Below are 19,244 nucleotides of genomic sequence, written 5' to 3'. Positions count from 1 at the left end.
CTGTTAATTGAAATGCATTCCAGGTGACTACCTCATGAAGCTGGTTGAGTGAATGCCAAGAGCGTTACCCTTGAATGAGTAGGGGTGTCCAAACTTTTAACTACTACTGTACAGTTGTGGCCAAAAGTTTTGAGAATGACACAAATATTAATTTCTGCTTCAGTGTCTTTAGATATTTTTGTCAGATGTTACTATGGAATACTGAAGTATAATTACAAGCATTTCATAAGTGTCAACGGCTTTTATTGACAATTACATGAAGTTGATGCAAAGAGTCAATATTTGCAGTGTTGAACCTTCTTTTTCAAGACCTCTGCAATCCACCCAGGAATGCTGTCAATTAACTTCTGGGCCACATCCTGACTGATGGCAGCCCATTCTTGCATAATAAATGCTTGGAGTTTGTCAGAATTTGTGGGTTTTTGTCTGTCCACCCGCCTCTTGAGGATTGACCACAAGTTCTCAATGGGATTAAGGTCTAGGGAGTTTCCTGGCCATGGACCCAAAATTTAGATGTTTTGTTCCCTGAGCCACGAAGTTATCACTTTTGCCTTATGGCAAGGTGCTCCATCATGCTGGAAAAGGCATTGTTCGTCACCAAACTGTTCCTGGATGGTTGGGAGAAGTTGCTCTCGGAGGATGTGTTGGTACCATTCTTTATTCATGGCTGTGTTCTTAGGCAAAATTGTGAGTGAGCTCACTCCGTTGGCTGAGAAGCAACCCCACACATGAATGGTCTCAGGATGCTTTACCATTGGCTTGACACAGGACTGATGGTAGCGCTCACCTTGTCTTCTCCGGACAAGCTTTTTTGCGGATTCCCCAAACAATCGGAAAGGGGATTCATAAGAGAAAATTACTTTACCCCAGTCCTCAGCAGTCCCTGTACCTTTTGCAGAATATCAGTCTGTCCTTGATGTTTTTCCTGGAGAGAAGTGGCTTCTTTGCTGCCCTTCTTGACACCAGGCCATCCTCCAAAAGTCTTTGCCTTACTGTTCGTGCAGATGCACTCACACCTGCCTGCTGCCATTCCTGAGCAAGCTCTGTACTGGTGGTGCACCGATCCTGCAGCTGAATCAACTTTAGGAGACGGTCCTGGCGCTTGCTGGACTTTCTTGGGCGCCCTGAAGCCTTCTTCACAACAATTGAACCGCTCTCCTTGAAGTTCTTGATGATTTGATAAATGGTTGATTTAGGTGCAATCTTACTGGCAGCAATATCCCTGCCTGTGAAGCCCTTTTTGTGCAAAGCAATGCTGACGGCACGTGTTTCCTTGCAGGTAACCATGATTGACAGAGGAAGAACAATGATTCCAAGCACCACCCTCCTTTGAAGCTTCCAGTCTGTTATTCAAACTCAATCAGCATGACAGAGTGATCTCCAGCCTTGTCAACACTCACACCTGTGTTAACGAGAGAATCACTGACATGACGTCAGCTGATCCTTTTGTGGCAGGGCTGAAATGCAGTGGAAATGTTTTTGGGGGATTCAGTTCATTTGCATGGCAAAGAGGGACTTTGCAATTAATTGCAATTCATCTGATCACTCTTCATAACATTCTGGAGTATATGCAATTTGCCATCATACAACCTGAGGCAGCAGACTTTGTGAAAATTAAAATGTGTGTCATTCTCAAAACATTTGGCCATGACTGTACATACAACAACAAAATATATGGGGGATTGGAAATGATGCAGACAATTACAATGATGGAAGCTACAATCTATCTGTAATATTAAAGCTGTTCTACCCCATAAACAAATAATATGTTTATAATAGTTTATGCACTATTTATCAAGCATTGGTGCTTATGTTTGTTGCACCTTGCAGGTTGATATGCATCTGATGCATATGCTAAAGGAGACGCCCGGCAACGTTCTCTAGCGGGTACTGATAGACAAAGGCCAGGCAGTTCTATTGTTAATGAGTCCTAGGAGGGAAATATCCAAATTAATGGGTGCTATATTTAAACGGGCTCATGAGTGCAATGAGTAACAATGAGCAGTTTGGAATCCACTTTGGAAAGGTTATAGAACACCGCAGTTAATAAACATAGAGGGGGGGTTATAGAGAGGAAAGTTGGAAAATACTTACTGTTTTGGTGCCATGCTGCAGAGTAATCTCATGAGTGTCTGGAATCTTCTTCACTGGATTCTGAGAGAGAGAGAGGGACAGGAAGTTGCCTGTCATACATGTGTTGATGAAGGTGGAGTGGCACTCTGTCATACACAATATTTCAGCTTTAATGGGCTGTGATATGCTACAGGCTGGTTTTCTCCCACAGCAGGGTCCACTAGCTACACCTACACCCAATGGGAGGGCTGCGTTTGGCCTGAGGGCCGTGTTATTACCAGAGGCCGACATGTCACAGGCCACCATCCATCACATAGCCCCACGGCGGCCTCAAATCACACCTGCTCTGAGAACGATGGGTGTCTGGCCTATATCACCCATAACATACACACAGCAAAGAGACTTTTACTACTCAGAGAGAAAGAGGGGGAGATGAGGGAGAACACTTTTTTAAGGAGAAAACCATCTGGCCAAGTGTCTTTGGGCGGTGCATTTCGGTGGCCTACATACTTTAAAATGATGTCTTTTTGTTATGGTTTATCAGGAGGTGGTGTGAGAAAGCCAACTCTTGCTTTCCCAAGCAGTACACCAAGATTGCACTGGGTCGACTCACAATACATTATTGTGTAAAAGGGAATGATAAAGCAAGTCTCATGAAATGCTAAGAGTGTACTGGCCTCCAGTGGTATAACATAGTAAGAACACACCATGTAAATAAATATGTGGCTTCAGGACTGTAAAAAATGTTCAGTGTTACAGACTGAAATGTATAATGATCATAATTATGAACCTATTTGGTGTGCTTATGTAAATTGTTTATTGTTGCAGACAGAAATGTATGTACTCATGTAAAGGTTTAGCAACAGTATGGGAGCAGATGTTTTTAGCCTCAAGCAAATATACTGTAAAATGTTTAGTCGTTTCCTTGTGTCATTAGTGGAAACAGACTTACATCATCTTCATCATCCTCCATATCATCATCATCGTCGTCTTCATCGTCAGCTATGCTTCCTCTGTACCCTGGTGGTAGTGGTGGCCCCACCAAGTCCTCATCATCCTCCTGACCAGTCAGTTGTTTGGGCACTGGGGGGCCAATAAGCTCTGAGTCAGAGTCTGCGTCACTATTAGTGCTGCCACTACTGCTCTCCTCCTTCTTCCTGTTGGGTAGTATGTAAGAGAGACCCATGGGTTTCAATAATCTAGCCAATTCTGCATACTGGTAATAACACTCAATTTGAAATTACCCTCCCACACAGTTAATATAACTCAGAGCATATGAAAGTCATTGGTCAGTTAGGATGGATGGGATTGTTTGTGTTACCTGGGTGCAGGGGCAGAGGCTCTGTCTCTCTGTTTGGAGCTTGATGCCTTGGCTGTATGGGAGCTGTCCCCAGTTTCCTCTTTCTGCCTCTCCTCTGGAGACACAGCTGAGGTTAGACACTTAAAACACACATACACTGAGTTAAAGGGAAGGTAGCTATTTGTCACTAACCTAATACTTGTTGACTCCTCTCGATTGCTGTTCTTCGGGTCTGCTCAAAGATGGCATCCAGGTCAAAGGTGCGAGCTTTCTTTCCTGGAGTGAAGAGCGGAACGCTGGTGTGAAAATGCTGTACTCACCTATTAAAATACATTTCTGGTGAACATGTTGTTGACGTCAGGTTGATATGAAGGCCAATGGAAGTAACACTTACCAAAGCCAGAGAATCCCATGACAGAGGCCATATCTCCATCACTCTGGTCAGACGCTAAAAGACAAGGAAAGGATTCAATCACACTAGCTGCTTCATTCATTCACTACTTTCTCTCAACATGAAATCACTACCATTGTCAATACTTAATGTTACCATTGTCACACCAAGAACTAACCAAAAATCAGACAGACTGTATACATAATTTACTGATAGACTGACTACACTCCAGAGTGGCTATTGTATTTCACAAGCTAGCTCACATATGCACAAACACATACACTTACTTATATTACATTGCAAAAAATATTGCTAAATGTAAATACTTTGCTAACCATACCCCCTATTGCACATTCAACTATTGTTCTTGTTTGAGTGCCTTTGTATTATATTTTTATTCCCATATTTTCATTGAATTTCTATTTGATCGTTATTGCTTATTTTATTTTACATATATTATACTGTTGTCGCATTGTTGAGGTGAACCTGCAATTAACCGTGTCATTGTACTGTGTCTGTGTACATGTGTATCCTGTGCATATGACACATACATTTGACTACCTAGCGCATTACAAACTGCACGAGGATACAAACTTCTGTTGGGTTGAGCTACTTTGCAGTTGGACCCGTTTAATTACGAAAACATTTCAGCGTGCTTTGTTCATTGAAAGAATAGTCGTAGCCAGAGATGCTGTAGTAGCTAACGTCAGCTAGCTAGCTAGCTAGTTTGGTAGCTAGCTAGCTGACGTAGCAGCAACAACAGGATTATTTCTCTCACATTCATATTGAATAATCATGCTTGCTACGAACATTGTCCCCTGCAACCATTTATTCGCTTAGTTATAAAATTGACCCCCCAAAAAATCAGCTAATAACGTAACATTTACCGTTGCCCGTTGTGTTAGGATCCATGTTTTTTTTTTTCTAAGTTTACTTGAACTGTGACCCGGAAGCTGCTTCAATATTTCAACAAAAGCGCCAATACTGCAAAGTAGTTGTCATTTCTAGCTATTGATAATATTGTCACTTCCAGTCATTGACCATTTGTGCAGATTCTGTATCTTACAAAAAAAAGAGGCATACTTACCCTTTCTAGTACTATCAGTCTTTATAAAAATATATATTTTTAAAATGTTGATCTATGCCACAAAGCAAAGGATACATTCAAACTCTATTTCATTTTTTTCCTGAGTGGAAATCAATATGTTCTTTTATTTTACCTTTATTTAACTTGGCAGATCAGTTAAGAACAAATTCGTATTCTTTTCAATGACAGCCTAGGAACAGTGGGTTAACTGCCTTGTTCAGGAGCAGAACGACAGATTTTTACCTTGTCAGCTCAGGCTTCGATCGTGCAACCTTTCTAGTCCAACACTCGAACCACTAGGCTACCTGCCGCCCACATCAGCTGGTTATAAGTTCACACAAAAATAAATACATACGCAGGTATTTAAAACCCAAAACAAAAATGTCATATACACACACTGGATCTCCAAAAATAGACATGACAAACTCATACAATACAAAGATAAGGCATGAGTACCAATATGATGATGCTGATTCTCTGGTACCAAGAGGATGCATGACAAGACACACAGTACTGACTACCCTCCACATGCTCCCGTGAACAGTTGAGACGCTTTCAAGTAATATCACAGCGTATAAGCACATCAATGGTTTTAATGTTGTGTTGTGATCCTTCCCTTGTGACCCTCTGCTCCTCTTGTCCCTCAAGATAGTCATCCTCGTCCCTGCATGCCGATGGGGATGCTCGAAGTCAATCAGATGGCCCCTTCCGAGGCCACAATGCTTTCAATGGCAGCCCAGTCCAGTTTGCTGAGGATGCTGCCAGTGCTCTCTGACAGGGTATCAAGTCTGTCCAGCCCTGCTCCCCCAGCTCTAGCCACCACACCACCCTGGCCCTCTGAGTTCTCCAGCCCCAGCAACCTGCAGATCTCTGGAGGGGGGTTCCATGGGCTCACCACCTCCTCCTCCCTCTCTTCAGTCTCTCTCTGCTCCCTTGCTCCTCCACCTCTCCGTCCAGATGACGACTGGATCACTTCTCTTCTCCACTCTACAGGGCGAAACAGGGTATAACATTAATCTGTATTACCTAAACACAGGGTTGGGTAGGTTCATTTCTAAATGTAATCCGTTACTGTTACCTGTCCAAAAATTGTAATCAGTAACATAATTTATGGATTACCTAAACTCAGTAACGGAATCTGATTACATTCAGTTACTTTTAGATGACTTTCCCTTTAAGAGAGGCATTAGAAGAAGACAAAAATGTATGTTACCAATTGAACGACAACGATTGCAGGATAAATCAATGTTAAAGTTTACATAGCTGGTCATATATGGATGTACAACTTTACTTTAGGGGTTGGCTATGTAGGCTTCTTCTAAACCATTGCTTTCTACTACATATAATAATAATACAATTAAATTATATCTTTACATTAAAAACCAAAGTCTATCAGAATTCCAGTCATTCCAATAAATGTTATACCCCTTGATCTTCAAGAATAGGACTTAGAAATATGGAAGTATAGATTAGCCTAATTGTTTTACCTGAGCATAACCCCAAAACGAAGGACTTATTAGCCGGCCCTACTGTGTTGTTTATGATGTTGTTGTCATGGAGGACTGATTGGGGTCATTGAGTTGAGTTGAAAAATAAATGCTGCGCTCATGGAATGGCATGCTTTGAGCACTACTGAAAAGAGCTATTTACATGTGAAAAATGAATGCCATATGATGCATTTGCTATAGGCCTATTGTTTACCTTTTTTTTGGTGACACTTTGATATCTCGATAATATCAAATCAAACTTTATTTGCCACATGCGCTGAATACAAGTGTAGACTTTACCGTGAAATGCTTACTTACAAGCCCTTAACCAACTGTGCAGTTCAAGAAGGTACATATTTTATTCAAGTAGTTTAAATAAAAAGTAACACAATAAACAATAACAAGGTTATATACAGGGGGCACCAGTACCAAGTCAGTGTGCAGGGGTACAGGCTAGTTGAGGTAATCTGTACATGTAGGTGGGGGCGAAGTGACTATGCATAGGTAACAAACAAACAGCGAGTAGCAGCAATGCATAAGAGGGGATGGGGAGTCAATGTAAATTGACCGGTGGCGATTTTTATGAATTGTTCAGCAGTCTAATGGCTTGGGGGTAGAAGCTGTTGAGGAGCCTTTCAGTCCTAGACTTAGCACTCCGGCACCGCTTGCCGTGCGGTTGCAGAGAAAACAGCTGTTTAAATGGCAAATCCACAGATGAAACAATAACAAAACTGTCGCTCCGCCTCTGTTTTGGTAAAAAGCTGAGGGATGGACTTGAAGAAATGTAACCACTCTCAGATTAATAGACATAACTATGGATACAAGGACTGACCGTCCATGACATCAAAATTATTGTTTTAGCCATGTTATGAGGCCATACAAACATTGGAAAAACACAAGCTTATATTGTGGGTTCTCATGGAGTGTGACATTTGAACTAGGCTCATGAGGCATTTATAAGTTATATTCTTCAAGAATCAATGGACATACAGTATCAGTCAAAATGTGAGACACACCTGCTCTTTCCAGGGTTTTTATTTTTTCTACATTGTAGAATAAGTGAAGACATCAAAACTATGAAATAACATGTGGAATCATGTAGTAAACAAAAACAAGTGTTAAACAAATAACAGATTCTTCAAAGTAGCCACCCTTTGCCTTGATGACAGCTTTGCACACTCGTGGCATTCTCTCAACTAGCTTCATGAGGTAGTCACCTGGAATGCATTTCAATTAACAAGTGTGCCTTGTTAAAGTTCATTTGTGGAATTTCTTTCCTTCTTAAAATGTGTTTGAGCCAAGCAGTTGTGTTGTGACAAAGTAGGGGGGTATACAGAAGATATCCCTATTTGGTAAAAGACCAAGTCCATATTATGGCAAGAACAGCTCAAATAAGCAAAGAGAAATGACAGTCCATCATTACGTTAAGACATGAACGTTAGTCAATGAGGAACATTTCAAGAACTTTGAAAGTTTCTTCAAGTGCAGTCTCAAAAACCATTAAGTGTTATGATGAAACTGTCTCTCATGAGGACCGCCACAGGAAAGGAAGACGCAGAGTTACCTCTGCTACAGATTAAGTTCATTAGAGTTACCAGCCTCAGAAATTGCAGCCCAAATAAATGCTTCACAGAGTTCAAGTAACAGACACATCTCAACATCAACTGTTCTGAGGAGACTTGCTGCAAAGAAACCACTAAAGGACTTGCTTGGGCCAAGAAACACAAGCAATGGACATTAGACTGGTGGAAATCTGTCCTTTGGTCTGATGAGTCCAAATTTTTGATTTTTGGTTCCAACCACCTTGTCTTTGTGAGATGCAGAGTAGGTGAATGGATGATCTCCGCATGTGTGGTTCCCACCGTGAAGCATGGAGGAGGTGGTGAGATGGTGTTTTGCTGGTGACACTATCTGTGATTTATTTAGGATTCAAGGAACACTTAACCAGCATGGCTACCATAGCATTCTGCAGCGATACGCCATCCCATCTGGTTTTCACTTGGGACTCTCATTTGTTTTTTAACAGGAAAATGACCCAACACACCTCCAGGCTATGTAAGAGCTATTTGACCAATACCTGGCCTCCACAATCACCCCACCTCAACCCAATTAAGATGGCTTGGGATGAGTTGGACAGCAGAGTGAAGGAAAAGGAGCCAACAAGTGCTCAGCATATGTGGGAACTCCTTCAAGACAGTTGGAAAAGCATTCCAGGTGAAGCTGATTGAGAGAATGCAAAGCTGTCATCAAGGCAAAGGGTAGCTACTTTGAATAATCTGAAATATAAAAAACACTTTGTTACTACATGATTCCACATGTGTATTTCATGTTTTGATGTCTTCACTATTATTCTACAATGTAGAAAATAGTAAAAATAATGAAAATCCCTTGAATGAGTAGGTGTGTCCAAACCTTTGACTGGTACTGACTGACTGCATGTGTGTATGACATTTATAAATCCAAAAATGGATGTAGCAACTACAGATTGCACCTTTTAGTCTATCATAAATGTGCGAGTTTGAGCATGTGTCCATTAAGCCTATGGAATTTTTTTTTAATCATCAGCATGAATTAGATTGAACACCCCACTTTTGTTCCATTGGCTGGGATCCGCACTATGCAGCAGATGTAAGAGCACATTTTTCACTGGCTGTCCACTGGTTTCAAAAACAATGACTGATAGGCAGCTTAAACTTCTTGAGTTCAACCATTATTGGGTTCAAATAGACATTTAGATTTGTGAACAGCCATCAACAACAACCACAATCCGTAAGGAGCAGATAGCTAAATGAGAGAGCAGCAGTGTGATTCACATCAATGTGCTATGTAGATATCAATAGTAAAGGATATACTTATCACCGTACACTACACCACTGCTGTCATCCTTAACTCCAGGCGTTTATTGAAGTTGGATAATCTTTGGATGCCAACAGCAGTCGCACCATTGGAAGACAGCTCAGACCGTAGCCTACAAAAGCCTATTCCTGCTCTTTTACCGCGATCCATCAAACACATTTGGTGTGTCATCATAGTGGTCTCTGACTCAGGTGGAACACACTTCAACTTTCACTTTTTTTCAATGCTGATTTGAATGTCATTGAGTAAGCAGAGAAATGTTGACGATTTTTGTTCTCTCTCAAACAGCCTTTCTGAATTTAAAAGTAATCATCTAGTTTTTAAAAAGTATCTGTAATCTGCTTACAATATTTTGGCTGGTAACGGATTACAGTTACCGGGTTTTTGTAATCCCTTACATGGGTTACATGTAATCCGTTACTCCCCAACCCTGCCTAAACATGGCTACTAAGATTACTCAACAGCTTGGCAGTGTCTCACCTTGCTGGCTGGGTGTCATCGGCCCAGTCCCAGTCCTGCCCCTCAGGTCTGTGATCATACCCCGCCGGGTCACGTGGGAGAGACGATCCCCTGGCAGAAAACTCGCTAACGCCCAGGAAACAGACACACTGGTCAGTCACTGCATCTGGCAACATTCTACATTCTAAATGCTATGGATCCCAGGTCATCACATATCAATACATTTTGTTAGCGTAAACCCCTAGATATTCTTAGAACACCAAAATCAAAAGAGATTGTTAGTGGATGGTAGAAGCCTTAACCTGGTCTGTGCAGTCCCAATCTGGAAGTCAGTGTCTCCTGCCCCCCTGATGACGCAGGCCGTCTTTCTGAACGTAGTGTCACCCCTGGAGAGGAGAGGGAGCGGGCTCTCCCAGTCTGGGGTTTGGTAATGGTCCTCCTCCTCCCCCCAACAGAGAGACTACGACCTCTGGGATGTCACAGAACGACAAGGATCATCCTCTATCCCTCTCATTATAGTTTTAGACACATTTGTTGAAAACTGTTCTTAGAAACCAAATTGTTCTTAAAAACCTCCCAGATGTGAATACCCTACGAGGTGTACCTGGGGCTGCTGCGGGTGCTGCCGACAGTCTGAGCTGTAAGGGGTCGTGTGGAAGAGGGTCGTGAGGAGGTGGAGGGTAGGTTCAGGGTACGGTTGGCGTTAGTGGGCAGGGTCAGTGGGGTGGTGAGGAGGTCTGTGATCAGACTACAGGCATCGCGGGCCCGCTGATTGTGGTGCTCCAGCAGAACCGTCCTAAAGGTCCAAATACACAACATTTCAATACACATACACGCCTCTAGTACTTGGAACACTTGCATGTACATTACCGTATAGGCCAGTTTTATTGCTTTTTTAATCAGGACAACAGTTTTCAGCTGTGCTAACATAATTGCAAAAGGGTTTTCTAATGATCAATTAGCCTTTAAAATGATAAACTTGGATTAGCTAACACAACGTGCCATTGGAACACAGGAGTGATGGTTGCTGATAATGGGCCTCTGTACGCCTATGTAGATATAACTTGTTTTTATTTATCTGCCGTTTCCAGCTACAATAGTCATTTACAACATTAACAATCTGTTCAATTTGATGTTATTTTAAAATTGACCAAAGAAAAGTGCTTTTCTTTCAAAAACAAGGACATTTCTAAGTGACCCCAAACTTTTGAACGGTAGTGTATCTATCTGTATGTCTGTATATCTGTATGTATGTCTGTATCTATCTGTGTTCGTGCTCATACTTGTCTTTCTCTTCCTTGATTTTCTTATTGATGTTTATATCTTTGGACGTTGGTTTCTGTGAAGAGAAATGGTGTCTGAATGAAGGCACTGAAAAAATAATCAGAACAAAGAATGTAAATGCGAGTCAGAAGCCTCTCACCAGTGTGACTGGGGTTGAGAAGGGTTTGCGTTCCCTCTCCCTCTTCTCCTCCCTCTGTCTGCGGTACTCGACCAGTTTCTCCCTCTGTTTCCTTCTCATCCAAACCCTCAGCTCTCGCCTCTCCTCCTCTGCTCGCATGCCCCTCTGTCCCGCCCTGCCGCTCTGTTGCTGGTTCAGCCTGCTGTCAATCACAAACACATCACTGCTGAGAGCCAGTCAAAAGTGCTCGAGATGGTGACAATCAGAGGAGGAGTAGGTTTAGAGCTGTACACCATGCAGGTTCCTACCTGTTGAGGCGGGCAGCTTGGGTGTGCGACAGCCCCAGGGCCGTGGGGGAGATGCCTCCCCCCCTCACCAACTCCGTCAAGATGTCTGCCACATCACTCAGCCCACTGAGACCCAGAGTCTCCTCTGCCCATCTGAGGAAGACCGGAAAGGCAGGAGGAGAATAATATGTGATAGTTCAAACCACAATCACATCTATGGAATAATGCTCACACAGAGGGTAACCAACAGTGATCCTTTAACATGTTCCTAAATAGATGACCGATATCAGTTTTCACATACTTACGTTCCAGGTGCTCCATCCATAGTGTCTGTTAAATCTGCAAGAGGAACACAATCAACATACAGTTTACTAAATAGGATGATACAGATCTGAATGCTGCTGCAAGGGGGTGAGTTGTGCAGCTGTCCAGTGTCTCTTCCAAGTATGTCGACCTGAAACACAAACTAGCACAAACCAGAGACATGCTGGTACCAGGTACCAGGTGTACCATTACAAGGTGAGTGTGCCTGTATGTGGGATGTAGCATTTTTTTATTTATTTATTATTATTATTATTTTTTTTTTAATTGTACCTTTATTTAGGCAAGTCAGTTAATGAACAAATTCTTATTTTCAATGACGGCCTAGGAACAGTGGGTTAACTGCCTTGTTCAGGGGCAGAAGGACACGTGTCCACTCGCAGTCTCTATCGGTTACAGCACAAGTGTGTATGCAGAGTTAGGTAACAGCACCGAGTCCCAGCCAGGTGTGTGTGACAGTGTGTGTGTGTGGCTCTTACCTTGACCCATGTCCCACACACGCTGCTCTGGTTCTGGTCTGACGGGAGACAACCACAGGCCTGCAACCGCAGACAAGACAGAGATGCCATTCTACGCAGACTGATCCCCAGTTGATATACTGTAGACCTCTGGTCAGACAGACTGGTTAGAGGCACAAAGCAGGGATGTGTGGTGCTCGGGTAGACAGACACTAAAGTTACAACTGTGGTGAGCCAGTAAGAGGAGTATTAGATGGTAGCCTGGTAACTGGAAACGGCACAACAGACCACTACCACCTGCCGAACCACTAGGGACTCATAAGAAGTGCAATCACACTAACACCATCATGGCTCACCATTATCTACTAGGGAGATATTTCCATTGGATCCAATGGCCAATAATGTATCAACAATGCCATGACAAGCTAAGCTAATAGCGATCTGTTGACACATGTTAAGAATTGTTTTACGAGCACAACTATATTCCCACAGTGGGAATGCTTGCTGCAGAGGGCTGCTATACCTGTGGGTGTGGGCTGGTGCAGGGTCGAGGTGCTCTGGACGGCATGAGCGTGAGGAGAAAGAGAGGAGGGCTGTTTCACACCCCAAGGAGCAGAGCTGACTACGACACTATCAGGTCCTTCCTCCTGCTCCTCCTCTTCCTGGCAAAGTCCCGCTAGCTCAGGGTCATGGTGCACGGACAGGCGTGATCGCCACCCTGCTCAAAAGGAGAGGATACACACATATACAGAGTCAGAGGGGGTATGGCAGAACTGTTGTTGTTGTCAAGACGTTTGGTCTGGTGACAAGACGTTTGGTCTGGTGTCAAGCCTGGCGCACGCTTCCAAGTCGTAACGGTTAGCGCATACATTATAGCAACATTTGGTTATGTTTGAGCACACAAGTCGAAGTTCGGTAGCTGAAGTCCACACCCCTTCTTCTGTGACTGGTCAAAAGTACTACTCTGAGTAGGAGTGGGAACTACGGACGGGGTTCCTCAATGAAACGTGTGTTGACATTCTAAGAGACAACTAGTTTCCATGCACATTTTTGAAAGGAGTATGCGAGCACAGGCGTCCGCGTCGCCTAGCCCGAATTCAGCTAGGAGACGCCTTCACTGTGGATCTGACCTTCTGGTGAGACGGCCAGAGTCACTGTCTTGTTCACTGGTGTTCTTCCCTCCACCCTTTCAGGAGCCATGGCAGGACGCAGAGTCTCAATGGTGCTCACCAGCTAAGAGAGGGAATACTTCATATTACACATACGGACTATCAGCAGACTCACTGACTTGCCAATCATCAGGCCGACAAGTAGACAGGCAGGATGAGGTGCAGAAATGTAAATCCCAAAGCTACGTTACCAGTCTGGTATTGGCAAACTCTCTCTCCATGTGATCTGCAATGTTCTGCAAGGCAGCTAGCTGGGCGTCCATCTCAGACAGACGGGCAGCCACCTGGATCACTGGGGCCCTGGATGGAGCTCCGCGATGGGTCTCCAGGGAGCAGCCTGGGGCTCTCCTCTCCTGCAGCAGACTGCGAGTCACTGGGTCTCCACTGGGCTCAGGGTGGGCAGGTGGGAGGGACGCTACAGAGAAGCCTGGAGGAGACACAGGACATATTACAGACAGAGACAATATACGGCGTACAACTCTGTTGTTTTAGCAGAGTGAATCGATTACATTGACTCAGACCACTTGGCTGAGCTTGGGGTTGGTCGTCCTCTGTGCTGGTGTCTGCAGTGAGTTCCGAAGGGGCTGAGTTGGTGACGGAGGCTGCCAGCAGGTGGAGCTGTGCTGAGGTGGGGGGAGAGGGCTGAGACGGGGTGACGTCATGGTCCCGCACCGCAGGGCGGGGGCACGATGGCAACTCCTGTAGCAGGGCCCCATCCTCCAGATCTATCACATGTATGAACTGACGACCCTGTGCATCCGGAGAGGCAGGGAGAGAGAGATAAGACCATTAAGTAGCATTTCATAAAATGCCTGAAACAGTAAAGATGATCTGTACCGGTGTACTGAACGTTCCACTCGATTCTGTCATTAAATAGTCCTCTCACCGTGTTTCTCTCGGGTCGTTTCTCCCCCGATGTCTCTGTGTCGTGGACAGGAGGGTCTCTAGGGAAACGCAGATTCTGGAACAATTCAGGAGGGAGAGCAGCACGTCCAGAAGCAGCAGACGTGACAGTAGGTTGGGCAGAAATTCCTGTATCTGAGTGAGGAGAAGCTGGGTCTGTGTTGGTGCAGGCATCGTGGCTCTCAGGAGGCCTCTTGTGTGTAGAGGCAAAGGCATGGAGCTCAGCTGCAGTAGACAGTGCCTTGTCCACCAATCCCTGACCAGTCAGCACGGAGTCAAATGTCCCAAGAGGGAAGACATAGCCCTCCCCAAGAACAGGCTCTGCAGGCTCGTCCTCATTGCACTCTAGCGGGAGTATGATGGAGTCCTCCGGTCTAAATGTGACCTCTGCTTTCTCTCCCTCTCTCCTCAACCTGTCCACTCGTCTCTTCTGCCTCCTGCTGGAGTTGGTGCTGGTGGAGGGTGTTGCAGGGGTAGGGTTCTGTGCCTGTGGGTCCACTCTGAGGAGTTGGAGTCTGGCCTCTGCCCCCCTCTGTCTCCCTGCAGCCCAGCCCATCAGCTCCTCCAGAGGGATGAGATGTGGCACGCAGGCCGGAGGGGTGGCTTCGGGCAGCATCATCCTAGGAGGGTCTGGGTCCCTCTGGAGTAGCTGTAGTCTGGGGTTGTGGCCCATGGCTGCTGGGGTGACAGTCAGGGGCCTGGAGGAGTGTGGGAGTGGTATGAGAGCGAAGGTCGTAGGGGGGCGTGGGTCAGGGTGGAAGCGGAGGAGGGGGAGTCCGTGGACAGGGGGAGGTCTGTGGGATGGAAGGGTAGGAGGCAGGTGACGGGGCTCAGCCCCTCTGGACCTCTCCACCCTGGTCTCTGGATTCTGGAGCGGGGGCAGTGTGTTCCTGGGGGCCTGGTTGGAGGGATAGTGGGCATACTGTGTCAGATTGAGGTGTGATGGTGGCGCGGTGGACTCTCTCTCTGCCTCCCTCGATCTCTCCTCTGCCCTCCCCAGAGCGGCTGGGTCATACTGGCTGGGGTTCAGGTGGGGGGGCACGGCAGTGCTGGGTCTCCTCTCAGACGGGGGTCCCCAGGCCTCACGTACAGGGGCCGTTTTACCATGCCGCTGGAGGGACAGCAGGGGAGGGTGCAGCTGAAGCAGCTTCAGTCCTGAGCTGTAGGGAGCAGAAACCTGTGAACTACCACCAAAGGGCAGTAGCAGAGGGGCACTGCAGGTGGGGTCCACAGTGGTCTGAAACCCATGAGAGGATGAGATCAATGTCCTGGTCTGCCCCTGGATATCTCTCAATGGCTCAGGGTGGACGGCCAATGGCTGCATTTCGTGGATGGGGGGTTGGTCTGTGGGTCCGTGTCCCCCAGACAGGGGCTCCGAGGCTAGAGGGGCCTGAACCGAGCTCTGGGTCTGAGGCATAGGGGACATGTTGTTCTGGGAGGGGGTCAGATTCAGGTGAGGGAGGAGAGTGTTAGGGTGGGACAGAGGCGTATTGGGGTGTGGATAGGGCACATTGGACTGGGCCGGGAGTGTGTTGTTCTGTGACACTGGGAGGTTGACAAACGACGCTCCGACCACCTGCATCAAACTCATGAAGTTGATCTGCTGCAACTGAAGAGAGAAACACGAAGCAATCGTGAAATAGTCCATGGCTACATACATACATTTATGTATTTTCCCCTGCCTTGTCTGATGTTCAAATGTATATCCACCTGGACCAGTCTGAATAGCTCATCCTGCAAGAGCTGTCTGACAGGGTCTGTCTGGGCAGGAAGGGTCTGGTTGGGAGCAGAGGCAGGGGCAGGGGTCGTATTGGTGCTCCCCTGGGGCAGTCCGCCGTTAGGGGCAGAGTCTGCTACCTGAGCCCCAGCCTGAGGCCCTGCCCCGGGAAGGGGTTGGAAGCTGGCATTGGGAGGGCCGTCTGATCCTGAACCCTCACTCAGAGTTCTGAAGAGGAGAAAACAGACCAGGTAAATGTCACAAATGCAGATTTGAAAGGTAGTGAACCAAAGTACCTCTGTAATATTTTATATGGAACTAAAAGGAATACAAAACAATATACAGTGTGTTTTTGTTTGGGCTCACTTACATATTTCTTGTCACTTCTTCAGTAATATCTGATGGTCTTCTCAGGGAGCCATGAGACAGCAGATTCTCTGCCTCCCCCTCTCTAGAACACACAAACATTCATGTAAACATAAACATGATGTGAAATGACTTTTCCAAAGAGACATAAAACAAGCCCTCTAGTAACTGGCTGCTGTGCTTTGGTTACAATCCACAGTGTCGGTCACGTAGAAATAGAATGAATAGAATCCATTTCTATGGTCTGTCATACCAAACTGTAGCTTCTGTTTACTATCACCACGGTAACAGTAGCCTACCAACTCACCTCGACCAACCAGCCACGGTTTGGCTCTGGAGTCAAATAGTAAATGAGAACCACAACAACAAAAAAATCACTTTTCCCTATGTTTCCCACACCCAGAACTCACTGAGAGCTGACAATGTTCTCTTCCCTCTCTGAGCACCGTAGATCTGCCAGCGTTAATGCCTGGGGAGAAGAAAGGATAGACAAACTTAGTGACCAGGTGCCAACCAAACACTTCATCTAGCAACATAGAGGAACGCTCATGGTGTGATTGGCAGTGCCCACCTGGCCTGGTGGGCTCAGTGTTGGACGGAGGCTCTTGATGTGGACAGAGATGTTGAGGATGGCGAGAGAGGCTGATGACCTCAAGGCCTCGTCAGCATTGCTGTCCTCTCCTTTTTCAGCAGAAAGGTCACACTTGTTGTCTGGGAGGTCTGCCACCCCACTCTCAGGGTTTAAGTTTACTCCCACAGGGTCAGAAAGCTGTGAGGTCTCTTGGGATGTCACTCGTTCCACCCCCTCAGTCTGTGAGCCACTGTAGAACAGACATATATTAAGATCCTCTCTGAGCCATAAGAAAACGATAAAACACTCATACACACACTCACTAGGACAGTTCGCAGTGTTGGGGATCCTGGTCTGGCAGAGTAATGGGTGTGCCAGCTGATGCAGGGTAACCTGTATCCACACTGCTCTCCCTCTCCAGCTTCCAGCCCACCTCAGGCTGCAACACTGGAGCCACTGTCCACTGCCTCTCTGGAACCTGGGGGTGGAGGGGAGAAAGGAGAGAGTGTTTACGGGCATATTCAATCTCTCCCTATCCCAGTCTGCTGTCCCCACATGCTTCAAGACGGCCAGCATTGTTGCTGTTCCCAAGAAAGCTAGACCCACTTCAATTTGCTTACCGCCCCAATAGATCAAAAGACGATGCAATCGCCGTCACTCTGCACACTGCCCTATCCCATCTGGCCAAGAGGAATACCTATGCTGTTCATCGACTATAGCTCAGCATTCAACACCATAGTACCCAATCTAAGCTAGATGCCCTCAATCTCACTCAAATCATCAAGGAACCCACCAGGTACAACCCTAACTCTGTAAACAAGGGCACCCTCATTGACGTCATCCTGACCAACTGGCCCTCCAAATACACTTCCGCTGTCTACAACCAGGATCTCAGCGATCACTGCCTCATTGCCTGTATCCGCTACGGAGCCGCAGTCAAACGACCACCCCTCATCACTGTCAAACGCTCCCTAAAACACTTCTGTGAGCAGGCCTTTCTAATCGACCTGGCCCGGGTATCCTGGAAGGACATTGACCTCATCCCGTCAGTTGAGGATGCCTGGTCTTTCTTTAAAAGTAACTTCCTCACCATTTTAGATAAGCATGCTCCGTTCAAAAAATGCAGAACTAAGAACAGATATAGCCCCTGGTTCACTCCAGACCTGACTGCCCTCAACCAGCACAAAAACATCCTGTGGCGGACTGCACTAACATCGAATAGTCCCCGCGATATGCAACTGTTCAGGGAAGTCAGGAACCAATACACACAGTCAGTCAGGAAAGCTAAAGCCAACTTCTTCAGGCAGAAGTTTGCATCCTGTAGCTCCAACTCCAAAAAGTTCTGGGACACTGTGAAGTCCATGGAGAACAAGAGCACCTCCTCCCAGCTGCCCACTGCACTGAGGCTAGGTAACACGGTCACCACCGATAAATCCATGATTATCGAAAACTTCAACAAGCATTTCTCAACGGCTGGCCATGCCTTCCGCCTGGCTACTCCAACCTCGGCCAACAGCTCCCCCCCCCCCCCGCAGCTACTCGCCCAAGCCTCTCCAGGTTCTCCTTTACCCAAATCCAGATAGCAGATGTTCTGAAAGAGCTGCAAAACCTGGACCCGTACAAATCAGCTGGGCTTGACAATCTGGACCCTCTATTCCTGAAACTATCCGCCGCCATTGTCGCAACCCCTATTACCAGCCTGTTCAACCTCTCTTTCATATCGTCTGAGATCCCCAAGGATTGGAAAGCTGCCGCAGTCATCCCCCTCTTCAAAGGGGGAGACACCCTGGACCCAAACTGTTACAGACCTATATCCATCCTGCCCTGCCTATCTAAGGTCTTCGAAAGCCAAGTCAACAAACAGGTCACTGACCATCTTGAATCCCACCGTACCTTCTCCGCTGTGCAATCTGGTTTCCGAGCCGGTCACGGGTGTACCTCAGCCACGCTCAAGGTACTAAACGATATCATAACCGCCATCGATAAAAGACAGTACTGTGCAGCCGTCTTCATAGACCTTGCCAAGGCTTTCGACTCTGTCAATCACCGTATTCTTATCGGCAGACTCAGTAGCCTCGGTTTTTCGGATGACTGCCTTGCCTGGTTCACCAATTACTTTGCAGACAGAGTTCAGTGTGTCAAATCGGAGGGCATGCTGTCCGGTCCTCTGGCAGTCTCTATGGGGGTGCCACAAGGTTCAATTCTCGGGCCGACTCTTTTCTCTGTATATATCAATGATGTTTCTCATGCTGCGGGCGATTCCCTGATCCACCTCTACGCAGACAACACCATTCTATATACTTCCGGCCCGTCCTTGGACACTGTGCTATCTAACCTCCAAACGAGCTTCAATGCCATACAGCACTCCTTCCGTGGCCTCCAACTGCTCTTAAACGC

The 19,244-nt window shown here is 46.2% G+C and overlaps 2 protein-coding genes across 5 annotated transcripts in view; both read right to left on the bottom strand.

Moving 5' to 3' along the window:
• wdr70 (WD repeat domain 70) overlaps positions 1–4,743 on the bottom strand; it is an 85,852-nt gene extending 81,109 nt beyond the window's left edge. Inside the window, exons 1-6 of one of the 2 annotated variants that reach the window (XM_021602756.3) lie at positions 4,652–4,743; positions 3,768–3,821; positions 3,566–3,649; positions 3,395–3,488; positions 3,026–3,230; positions 2,095–2,154 (exon numbers count right to left, since the gene is read on the bottom strand). In XM_021602756.3, coding sequence (XP_021458431.2) covers positions 2,095–2,154; positions 3,026–3,230; positions 3,395–3,488; positions 3,566–3,649; positions 3,768–3,821; positions 4,652–4,676 — 522 coding nt within the window. In that variant the 5' untranslated portion in view covers positions 4,677–4,743. Of the gene's footprint in view, positions 1–2,094; positions 2,155–3,025; positions 3,231–3,394; positions 3,489–3,565; positions 3,694–3,767; positions 3,822–4,651 lie in introns of both variants that reach the window. The other variant, XM_090234772.1, reaches the window with a different exon arrangement.
• Positions 4,744–4,938: 195 nt separating this feature from the next.
• The window catches only part of cplane1 (ciliogenesis and planar polarity effector 1), a 32,621-nt gene continuing 18,315 nt past the window's right edge, over positions 4,939–19,244 (bottom strand). For 2 of the 3 annotated variants that reach the window (XM_036977440.2, XM_090234770.1), the window contains exons 26-44: positions 17,171–17,325; positions 16,848–17,097; positions 16,687–16,745; positions 16,281–16,361; positions 15,904–16,138; positions 14,177–15,802; positions 13,800–14,040; positions 13,482–13,717; positions 13,252–13,354; positions 12,645–12,839; positions 12,143–12,202; positions 11,648–11,681; positions 11,364–11,495; positions 11,077–11,257; positions 10,937–10,992; positions 10,258–10,449; positions 9,956–10,122; positions 9,675–9,779; positions 4,939–5,838 (exon numbers count right to left, since the gene is read on the bottom strand). In XM_036977440.2, coding sequence (XP_036833335.2) covers positions 5,546–5,838; positions 9,675–9,779; positions 9,956–10,122; positions 10,258–10,449; positions 10,937–10,992; positions 11,077–11,257; positions 11,364–11,495; positions 11,648–11,681; positions 12,143–12,202; positions 12,645–12,839; positions 13,252–13,354; positions 13,482–13,717; positions 13,800–14,040; positions 14,177–15,802; positions 15,904–16,138; positions 16,281–16,361; positions 16,687–16,745; positions 16,848–17,097; positions 17,171–17,325 — 4,401 coding nt within the window. In that variant the 3' untranslated portion in view covers positions 4,939–5,545. The remainder of the gene's footprint in view (positions 5,839–9,674; positions 9,780–9,955; positions 10,123–10,257; positions 10,450–10,936; positions 10,993–11,076; positions 11,258–11,363; positions 11,496–11,647; positions 11,682–12,142; positions 12,203–12,644; positions 12,840–13,251; positions 13,355–13,481; positions 13,718–13,799; positions 14,041–14,176; positions 15,803–15,903; positions 16,139–16,280; positions 16,362–16,686; positions 16,746–16,847; positions 17,098–17,170; positions 17,326–19,244) is intronic. The other variant, XM_036977441.2, reaches the window with a different exon arrangement.

The sequence above is a fragment of the Oncorhynchus mykiss genome, chromosome 5 (assembly GCF_057628025.1).
Source record: "Oncorhynchus mykiss isolate SJ-2025 chromosome 5, ASM5762802v1, whole genome shotgun sequence".
In the NCBI taxonomy this organism is placed as follows: domain Eukaryota; kingdom Metazoa; phylum Chordata; class Actinopteri; order Salmoniformes; family Salmonidae; genus Oncorhynchus; species Oncorhynchus mykiss.
This window is presented reverse-complemented; position numbering and strand designations above follow the sequence as displayed.